At 49.3% G+C, this 10883-nt stretch overlaps 1 protein-coding gene across 2 annotated transcripts; it reads left to right on the forward strand.

The window, feature by feature from the left end:
* The first annotated feature begins 21 nt into the window (after positions 1–21).
* rnf40 (ring finger protein 40) lies at positions 22–9722 on the forward strand. Of its 2 annotated transcripts, none has more exons than XM_019893767.1 (20): positions 22–116; positions 505–653; positions 729–896; positions 973–1285; positions 1359–1562; positions 1723–1844; positions 1926–2072; positions 2946–3020; positions 3124–3243; positions 3768–3947; positions 4047–4182; positions 4359–4480; positions 4597–4859; positions 4946–5063; positions 5536–5685; positions 7060–7272; positions 7786–7911; positions 8715–8855; positions 9050–9151; positions 9398–9722. In XM_019893767.1, exons 2-20 carry the CDS (start codon positions 516–518, stop codon positions 9572–9574), a joined length of 3015 nt encoding a protein of 1004 aa, XP_019749326.1. In that variant the 5' UTR covers positions 22–116; positions 505–515; the 3' UTR covers positions 9575–9722. The 2 variants fall into 2 exon arrangements, with proteins under 2 accessions (XP_019749326.1, XP_019749327.1); XM_019893768.1 differs by having other exon boundaries at positions 7063–7272.
* Positions 9723–10883: the final 1161 nt, after the last annotated feature.

Raw genomic sequence — 10883 nt, forward strand, 5'->3', positions numbered from 1 at the left:
AAAATTATTCTTCGATATTTTGCCAGCTAGCGTCTCTTGTGAGCGGAAGTGCGTGTCGCTACTTCCGCTAGCTGCTCCGATGTCTTGAAGTGTTTCATCAAGTCGCTCCTGGGAAGGTTTGTATTTTTGATAGAAAACCAGAAGCTGCTTTACACGTAAACTTTAATCTAGAAATGTGCTTATTGTGCGTGTAAAAAATTGTATTCCCATTGTCCAGGAATTTTGTGTGCTTTGGCGGAATTGGTGTTCGCGTTAGCCTACTTTGCTTTAGCCGCACGGGCTAATCTAAGATATATTTTTGGTTTGGCTAGCCACTCGTCACCCGGATTAACAAATCAAAGATACATTTGCTCATTAATTCGTTTGCAACAGTGTAGTTGGGGCGCTTGTTGTTCAAACGAGACTAAATTCGTTGGTAACTGTCGACACGAATCAATGAGTATGGTTATGCTATTGTTCTTTCAGAACAAGTCTAAATGTTACTTCATGTTGGCTTCCATGCAGGGGAAGTGAAGATGTCAGGTGCAGGGGGAGGAAAGCGTCCCTCCGGTGGGGACAGCCCCCCCGGCCCACCTGAGAAGAAAAGCAAAAAGGAGGAGAAGACCACCACCACTCTCATTGAGCCCATTCGCATAGGAGGAGTCTCGTCTACGGTGAGCCTAACTACATCTGCAAATCACCCTGCAGTTGAATTCAGCATGGTCAAGCCTCCCTTATTTGATGTTTAGGAGGAAATGGACATGAAAGTGATCCAGTTTAAGAATAAGAAGCTGAGTGAGCGCTTGGAGCAGCGGCAGGCGATGGAGGACGAGTTACGAGAGAAAATAGAGAAGCTTGAAAAGAGGCAAGCGACTGATGACACCACCCTGCTGATTGTAAACCGCTACTGGTCTGAGGTACGAGTACATGGAACAATTTTATGAGCTTGTCCTCTTAAACGCAACGTAATTGCAGAAAACGTTTTCATTCCAGCTGGAAGAAAAGGTCCATATTCTGCGCAAATGTATCGAACCAGCGGCCCCAGTAGCATCAACACCAATTCCCCCACCTGCTCCACTTCCTGATCCTGTGCCCATGGAGACAGACGCTGTCAATATAGCGTCGCCAACCTGCGGTGTGCCTCCACCTCCACTCCCTGAGGCACAGAATGACCGAAAACAACCAGAGCATCAACAGCAAGATGAAGTAACGAAAGAAGGGCAACAAGAGACTCCTCAGCAGCCTCCACCACCTGATGGATCGGAGCAGTTAACACCCACAGAGCCCCCACGGCAACCAACCACAGGTTAATTGCTATTGTGTGCTTTTTCAATATTTCTAATCCAATCTTTTATATCATCATTTATTGTTGTACGCAGAATCATTGCCGCCACCGCCTCCCCCCCTGAGCGGCAGCGCCAAAGGTTTCTTGGCCACGCTGGAGCACAGCAGCGAAGAGGAGGTCTCACTGCATCTCCAGCACCGCATGCTGTTCAGCAAGGATGCCATCGCCTGCCTCGTGTGCGTCTTTGACAGGCTACACAGCTGCATTGACGACATGTGCAAACAGATCCAAGCGGCGGGTATGACAAATGTGTCCTGATGATGGTCGCAAAATTCTGCCTCTTTTCAAAGTTGCAAATCTGACAGCGAGGGCCTGAACTGTGAAACACATTCTCGCTGGGAAGTTCACTGTCATCTGTAAGGCTGCCCAACTCAGCCGTGCCCGTTCGTTCATTGCAGGGTGCGAGGACGAGAACCTGGCCACCGTGGGCTCTGTGAACCGCACTCTGCTGGACGAGAACCGCAGACTGCGAGACCAGGCCACTCTGCTGCAGGGCCGACATCACAAAACATCCATGGAGGTGAGATGCCTCGGACACGCTCAGTTAGCGCCTGCCTACGCGTGTCACAATTAAACAAGCCTTTTTACCCTCCCCTGGCAGTACAACGAATGGGTGGACAAGGTGACCAGTGCGGAGACTAAGGTGTCAGAAATGGAAACCACTGTGGAGGACCTGCAGTGGGACATTGAGAAACTCCGAAACAGGGAACAAAAGCTCAACAAGCACTTGGCAGAGGCCATGGAGCAGGTGAGGTTTTATTACGTTACGTTATTATGTGAACTTGGGAATTATTTGGTAAATTTAGGATATTAAAAAAGATAAACCAAAAAAATCCATTCTTAGATTTAAAGCATTATAATATCCCAAAAAAAAGCACCTTGGACTATTAGTATTAATCTACACGCTAAAATGACCTTCGTGCATAACTGCTCCCCTCTCACCTTTCTGCTCATGGAGGAGGGGGAAAAAAGTTAATTGGAGGCAATTAACTTCAAAGAGGCGGGTAACTTAAAGTCAGATTGTGCCCTGCTTAGAAGTTCCCTCGCCCATAACAGCCAATGTTAGCTGTTATTGTAAACAGGACTTTTTAAAACCATCTCTTCCGTGTGTATTTTTTCCTCCCATACCTCAAAATCATAAATCACAAGTTGGTGTGGAAGCAGTTGTTTGTCTCATATGCCCTGCGCCGTACCCTACCTCTCACCCACAGTCATGTGGGATAAACTCCAGCTCACCCGTGACCCGAATGACGACAAGCGCGACCGAAGCGGCATGTTTTTCCTCACCAAAATGTTATGGGAGCATCATTGGAAAAATGCATTTCCATCATTTTTCAGAAATGCTCGTGACAGGAAGGAAGAAATCCAAATAAACAAAACTTAGACCCGCTCTTCCTTAACTGGTTGAATAAATGAGTTGCATCCGGTACGGGTCAAACGCTCTTCCACAGCCGGGGTGCGTTTCATCCATGGAGCACTTCAGTATTTTGGGGGCGCGGCAGAAGAGAATAATGGATGGATTGGTAGTTCAAACAAGAAAGAGAAATCGCAAATCCAAGCTGTAGTCTAGTCTTCATTTCTAAATGATGACTGATTCTGTCCAATTGTTTGTGGTTTGCAGCTAAAATCTGGCTACAGCAGCACTGGCAGTTCGGGTGGGCTCGCTGGCGGCCAAATCACATTAACCATCCAAAAGGTGAGCGCTTGTAAAAATGACACACGCGCCCATTTTGTGCCTCTTCCATTCATAACTTTTTTTTTTTTTTTTTTTTTTTCCCCCCCCGGGGCTTCCTTCCCAGTTTGGGAGTCTTAACACGGAGCTGGAGCACAACCAGGAGTTGGCCAATAGCCGCATGGCAGAGTTGGAGAAGCTGCAGGTGGAGCTCCAAGAGGCCGTGAGGGAGAGTGAGAAGCTCAAGGTGACGGCCACGATTGATAGCTGGCTTGCTCCGTTGCAGGCCGGGGATGTTTGGGTCCTCGTACGGAGGAGCTGCCACAGTTTGCGTGTTCTCATAATACCCACGAGGGTAGCAATTAAGCTCTGCTGGAATGCAGTGTGCATTACATCAACTGGCGCGGCTCCCGGCTTTTCAACAAGTTCTCAGCGCGTTTGTTTTGCTCCCAACGGGGACGGCCGTGTTGATGAGCCGCCAGACAAACCGCAGCTCAAGTTAGATTTCATTTAACTAAACAAAGCAGGTGTGAGAAAAGTGGCTGTTGAAATGGAGTGTGTTTGTGACCTGAATCCATCTTTATAGTTGTTTCTTTTGATTTCTCTATGAATTTAAAAAAAAAAAAGTAATTTTGTTACAATTAAGTTCACATTAATGCTGTAAAAAGTTTTGAAATCATTTATCTTGGTCTCATTTATTTTTTTTTTTTATGACAAAAAAAGAGCGAGGCCCGCGCCTTCACCGCTGCCGCTTCTTCCTCCTTGTTCCAGATGGATTTGCGTAATATTCCGGAGGAGGTCGTGAAGGAGACGGTAGAGTACAAGTGTCTGCAGTCTCAGTTTTCGCTGCTCTACAACGAGTCCCTGGGAGTGAAAACCCAGCTGGATGAGGCTCGGGCCCTGCTGCTCACAGCCAAGAACGCCCACCTCAGACAGATTGAGCACATGGAGGTACACTTCAAATGAATTCCCTTTTCGACGCCGCCACCATCGCTTGTCCGTGCTGTATCGAGTCGTCCTGACGCCGCTTGCGTGCGTCTGACCACGCAGAGCGACGAGCTGTCCCTCCAGAAGAAGCTGCGCACCGAAGTCATCCAGCTGGAGGACACGCTAGCCCAAGTGCGCAAAGAATACGAGATGTTGCGCATCGAGTTTGAGCAAAATCTTGCCGCCAACGAGCAAGCGGGTAGCGTATACGCCACAGCGACAAAGTGCGCCACGGCAAAACACAGCCGTTATTCTGACTTCACATAATACAGTGCTGTCATTTTTGTGCATTCATTCCCCTCCACTTAGAACGCGTTTTTTTGTTTGTGTCGTCAACAATTTTTTTCCCTTCTGTCTCCCTGCCATCCTCCCCAGGACCAATCAACAGGGAGATGCGACACTTAATCAGCAGCCTTCAGAACCACAACCTGCAACTGAAAGGGGACGTGCAGCGCTTTAAGAGGAAGCTGCGCGAAACCCAGATCGAAATCAACAAGGTAGACGATTTGGGTCGAGGCGGCCTGCTTTTCAACTGTTCGCCAAATCCCAGCTTGAAGTCGACCGGGCCAAAGGCGGCGACAGAGGGTCTCAACTCGTTTTGTTTTGGTGGAAGCTGCGCTGCCTGAACAGTGACGCTGGCGTTCTCGTCCTGGAGGAGTCGAGCGGCGACGCCGTCGACGTGAAGAAAGACGAAGACGAGGACCAAGAACAGGAGGAGGAGGAGAGGAGGAAGGAGCTGGAGAGGCAGCGAGCCCGCGAAAGGGAGCGGGAGGCCGAGCGGGAACGCGAGCGGGAACGCGAGCGCGAGAGGCAGCGCAGCGACGAACTCAAGAGGAAAGACTCGGACACCTTGAAGATGCTCCGAGTCGAGCTCAAGTACGTCCCCGTTGCGACCCCGCTTTTTCGAGTGCTTTTGTTGAGCCGGGCCTTGTGTAACGCCTTCTGGCTTTGCCGCCCTCTAGGAAAGCTCAGGAGTCCCAGAAGGAGATGAAGCTCCTGTTGGACATGTACAAATCGGCTCCCAAGGAGCAGAGGGACAAAGTGCAGCTCATGGCAGCTGAACGTAAATCCAAAGCAGAGGTCTCTCTCTCTCTCTTTTTTTTTTTTCTCTTCCCCTCCTCCCCCCATATTTTTTTTTCTCCTTTAAATGTGACTCATTGCAATTTGGTCTCAAATAAAATCTCAAAAATATTTCTCCGCATCAATCAGATTTTCAATTTTTAATTTTATTTCCTCACATTTGCTTCATGATATGCAAAACAGGATTTCTTTTCTTTCCCCACCGTATGGGCAAAATGTTCAACCCTGGTTTGAGTGATTCCAAGTGTCGATATAAATATTGAACAAACAAATTTGAACTTTATGAGCATAATTCCAAATGGTAGAGCTCATCAACCAAAAAGAAAAAAACTGTAGTGAGTTGTACAGGTTGTCGGTCACCGCAGTTTGACAATAATTGTCTCTTTTTGTCTCGTCAGAAATATCCCCTTTGACTTGAGCGCGGACTTTGTATACACGCCTTTCACCCAACCTCTGTGACGTCCACTTGCAGGTGGACGAGTTGCGGATACGAGTGCGCGAGCTGGAGGAGCGCGAGAAGAAGGAGAGCAAGAAGCTGGCTGATGAAGACGCCCTCAGGAAGATCCGAGTGGCCGAAGACACCATCGAGCATTTGCAGAAGAAGCTGGGCGCCACCAAGCAGGTATTTGCCGCTTCAAGATGCAGCGCGCGGACCGAGTTAAACCTGATGCAATCGGAAGAGAGGGAGTCGCAGAATGACCTCGATGCCTCTGAATTCAGAAAAACAGCTTTTGGGGTGGGGTTTGGGTGTGCCTCTTTGGCGCAACTTGGTCCAAGTCTCTCACGTCAAGGAATGACGCGACGCATGTGGAAGGCTGTCTGTCGTGAGACGTGCAATCGGCCAAACTGAGATTTCTCAGAGGTCGAGTGTCGCTTCAGCAATGTTGTCACTGTTAAACCTGAGCCACCGGGACCGTGGACACGCCCACGTTAACTCGTGTCCTACTCTTGATATGAGAACCTTTGACCTTAGGCGTCTTGAATTTTTACTGCGGCACTGGGGAACCTCCCCCCACCCCCACTTAAGTCCTCAGAGGGCCACACGTACAAAATTCATGAAAAATATGTTGCAATATAAGAGAAGAAATATGAAACTAATCACTCCTCCCAACCTCAGCTTTGGGCTAATTCAAATGACAGCATCACAGAAATCTGTCACACTGTATGTATGCTGCAATTCTAGCTCTCAAATATTCTGAGACTTTGCTTATCCCATTTGATTAATCGGATCATCCTTTTTGAACATTTTTTTTTTTTTTGAATTCTTAAAATGTGCATGTAAAGTCCCGGTCTTATTGTGGCCATCCTCATCTTCCACACTATTGAACATCTGTCAGTGTGTGGCTTGAAAAGGTGGGGCCTGCCTGGCCCCGTTCGTGTGAGAGTCAGGAAATGAGAGTGTAGCGTTAGCGGCCGGCTGTTAACTGCCTTTGCAATTTCAATGCAAAATGGTACCGTCGTTTTGGAAAAAGGATCTTTGAAATAAAATGTTCGAAATTGCCTTTCGGGGTGCACTCGGTAGTTTTGTTGAGTTCCGTCTCCCAGGAGCGAAAATGTTTGAAGAACTTGCTGCTTGAAACGGTCCGGTGCAGATCTGATGAGCTCAACGAGAAACGTTTGCGTTGAGGTAGCCTGCGGCACCTTCTGCTTGGAAGGTCCAGTCCATCTAATGCCGTCCACATTCATGCTGATTTATCGAGCGCCTCAGGCCCTGTGTGAAGCACACGAACTCGGGATGTTTTAGATTTGCTTGGCGTAATGGCTTCCCGTCGGATTCCGCTTGTTCAAGACCAAAAGATCTAATATAGAAGCCGCTTGAGTTGTCTTTCCAGGCTTGCCCGTGAGGAGCGTAAATCCGAAGGAATCAAATGCAGCTTTTGTGGTTTCGGTCCGAAGGCACAGATACGAGGCCCGCTTCCTGGCGTCTCGTTCCGTGCTCCTTTTATTGCTCTCGTCGGAAGCAGGCGTTGACCAAAACGATTTTGCGTCTCCGGAGGAGGAGGAAGCGCTGCTGAGCGAGATGGACGTGACGGGCCAGGCCTTCGAGGACATGCAGGAGCAGAACAGCCGGCTGTTGCAGCAACTGCGCGAGAAGGACGACGCCAACTTTAAGCTGATGAGCGAGCGCATCAAATCCAACCAGATCTACAAGCTGCTCAAGGAGGAGAAGGAGGAGCTGGCCGACCAGGTCCTCACCTTCAAGACGCAGGTGGGAGCCCAAACTGTCAAAGCCGTTGAAAGTCTTGTCAGGTTAGCTTTGCGGCGAGCATGGCCTCCCTCGTTCTCTTGGCTTGCTCTTGGTGTCGCGGAATTAGCTCGTCCTCTCTCCTCGAGTGATAAAAAGCTACTTGGTGGCTTATTTGCCGCCATTAGCTGCGCTAGGTTGCCAGCCGTGACTTGTTGCTGAAGGTGCCAGTTAGTTTAGCGTCCTCCAGCTCCATGGACAGGCGTGCTTGAAGATATTTTCACGCCGAGGTCGCTATGACGACGCCATTAGTGAGCATGATTTTATTCATGCCGCACAAACGAAAAAAGGTTAAAATTATATGTATCACAACATCGTTTCAAATCAGCACGCTTCCACGTGTTCCGTGGCACCAAGACGCCACCAGGTGGAGCCAAAGCATTAGCTGCACTTTTATTGCCTTGGCCTGAGTAAGAAAGCAGCAAATGTGAGTTTTCCCGTCAGCAATGAGTGTCCTTCATGTGGTCTTGCTGCCAGGTGGATGCTCAGCTGCTGGTGGTGCAGAAGCTGGAGGAAAAGGAGGGCGTCCTTCAGAGCACGCTGGCCACTCTGGAGAAAGAGCTGTCGCTCAGGACTCAAGCCTTGGAGCTCAACAAGCGGAAGGTGAGGCCCGCTTTGCTGCTTGGCACTCGTCACTCACTAATGAGCACGCGCTTCCACTGCTGCCAGATGGAGCGAGCAACTTGAATAATTGCTGACGGCGGCGCCTGTCGGAAGCACGGCTTCAATGGTTGCTATGCTCACCAAACATTCCATTGTTCGTTTATAGTCCTCGCCATGTAAGAACCGGGCTGCGTCATTGGGCTGACAGTGGCGAGAGAAAGTCTACGCCCCCCGGCTCGAATGCCAGGTTTTTGGAAAATCCTTTCACAACTTCTTCCGATATTCACGTTGACCCCTCGCCTTTACAACTCACTTGAAGTAAAAAACGATTTGCGAGTGGAAAGTCAAAGTCAGCGAGGGAGCTCATGCGCTTGCATGACTCAGGCTTGATCTTAGTTTGGCTGTTTTGTGCTTTCTACTGTCTTCGTTATTCATGTTGTAGAAATGATAGTTGCTCCATGTACAGCACTTTGTATACGGCGGTGGTTGTTTTAAGTGCTCTAGAAATACGGTTGAGAGCCTCTTCTCAACTATTTGCAGAATTGAATTGAATACAACTTTATTGTCAAATGTGCTGATGACGACCCGGTCGCATTCAAATTCATGTTCAACGAGAGTCGGCGTGCCCCCTTCGAGTGCCTCCGATTAGCCGCAAATAAAGTTCAGGCTTCTGTCCTGCACTTGGATTGAAATTCATTTCTGATGACGCGGGTCCTCTCCCTGCAACGTAGAATGTTTGAAAATGTTGTTTGCGAAGGGCTGTTACAGAGCGCCGTTGTTTTTTGTTTTGTTTCCTGCTCCAGGCGGTGGAAGCTGCACAGCTGGCGGAGGACCAGAAGGTGCAGCTGGAGCACACGCAGGCAAAGCTGAAAGAGATCCAAGTCGCCGTGGCCGAGAACCGCACGGCCCGCGAGAGGGAGAGCAGCAATCTCAAGCGAGCGCAGGTCACTTTAGGTTTCTTTTTTTCGTCAAAACACATCGCCTCACCTTGGAAAATAGCGTCACATACACCATAGGTAACATGGCTTCATTTTCTTTGGACCACTCTGTGTTATTTTTGAATGGAAGACACAATCCCCGCCGTGCGCTGAATTGAAATAAGTCTCTAACTGTTGCCTTTCCTCGTGCGTCGTCCCAGGAGGACCTGTCCAGGCTGAGGCGGAAGCTGGAGAAACAGAAGAAGGTGGAGGTGTACTCCGACGCCGACGAGATCCTGCAGGAGGAAATCAACCAGTACAAGGTGCGAGAAATTTGATGACCGTGACCGTGAGGTGGGCTTGTTGGGAAAAGGAAAAAAAAAAACAAATCCCCAGCAACATCCGCATCTCTTCCTGTCGGGAAGGAAACGTAACCGAAAACTCCGCCGACATGTCGTCTTCCCCGCGGATATCACTTGACGTTTTTCCGGAGCCCGGCGTTGCGTTGCGTCTGCACAGCGATGAAGCATATCTAGCGCGTGTACTCTATTGTTGGTTTGTGTGTTCAGGCCAAGCTGCGCTGCCCGTGCTGCAACACGCGCGACAAAGACACGGTGCTCACCAAATGTTTCCACGTTTTCTGCTACGATTGCCTGAAGATGCGCTACGACACGCGCCAGCGCAAATGCCCCAAGTGCAACTGCGCCTTCGGGGCCAACGACTTCCATCGCATCTACATCACCTAAAACAAAAAAAAAAAAAAAACGGACAAGAGCGTTCCCGGCTTTTGTTTCCCTTTGGACGTTTCCTAAAAGGCATCGGTGTCAGCTGGGGACCAAACGGAGAGTGACCGAGTGGTGTTTGTAGGTGAATAATAAACAGCTGTTCAAAGACTTGGCGTGGTCGTATGCGTCCGTCCGTGTCCAGCTGCTCTCGTTTCGCGTCCAACATCTGCTCGGAGGAATGCCCGACACATCTTGAAACGGTTCTTGGCATTGGGGAAATGAAAGCGGCCGGATTAACGCCCTTACTTTGCGCAGAGGAGGCCCGCTTGTGTGACGCGCGAGCGTCTTTGTAATTTACAGCGCCCGACGCACGGAATGCGTGACATCACCACCGTGGATAATAAGCCTGCAGAAACGCCGGCCAATTTGGCACGCAGTCAGCGCATACGACACTCTTTACATCACCTTGAGGAGCTCGGCGAGTGTGTGGGTGTGTTTCGAAAAGTTTTTTTTTTTTTTCCGCGTGTGTATGTTTGTGTCATGGTTGTGTTGGGAGAGAAAGTGTGCAACTGTTTTTTGTGTCCGTTTTTTTGTTGCATGTTTTGTATGCATTTGTGTTGTCTCGTGCGTGTTTTGTTGTGTCGCATGCCTGCTTCTTCCACGGCTCTTTCATTTGTCTGTTTCATGACTGTGTTTTTGCATGAAAGCGTGCACATGGTTTTTGTTTTTTTCTGTGGGTGTGGTTTGCGTGTGCGTTTCATGCATGTCTGTGTTGCGCTTTTGCTTAGCGAGTGGCTTTTGAGTGCGAAGGTTGCTTTCTTTGTGTGACTGTTTTGCGTCGTCTCTTTTCCTGCGTCTGCTTTGAATGTGTGTCTGCGTTGCGTGCGTGTTGTTTCACGACTGGCTTTGCTGTGTGTGTTTCGTTTGTTCCTATTTTGTGTGTTTCTCCCGTTGCCATGGCGCCCCTCGCCGAGCTTGACACAACATCTGCAGCTTATAGTGGCTCGTTACAGTGTGAAATCACCGCAGTGGAAAGTCAGCACATATGGGCGGCCGTTGCGCAGCTCCAGGTCGTCCTAAAGGTCGAGTAGAAAAACATCTGCGCGGGGACATTCTTCAGGCGTCACTCATGCGATGAGCCTCCTCTTTCCCTCCTCCCGCTCGTCGGCCGATGTGAGCGTTAGTTGCGAGGTTGGCTCGCGTCTGTTTGACGTTAGAACTTGTGGGAAAAGCAGTTCACACCATGTTGTGTAGGAATGCTTCCAGACTCCACAGAGAAGGAGGGGGGAGGAAAAGAAAAAAAAAAGTTATTTCAGCTTTTGGGAACAGT

This window comes from Hippocampus comes, unplaced genomic scaffold, assembly GCF_001891065.2.
Source record: "Hippocampus comes isolate QL1 unplaced genomic scaffold, H_comes_QL1_v1.1 scaffold31, whole genome shotgun sequence".
NCBI classification, from domain to species: domain Eukaryota; kingdom Metazoa; phylum Chordata; class Actinopteri; order Syngnathiformes; family Syngnathidae; genus Hippocampus; species Hippocampus comes.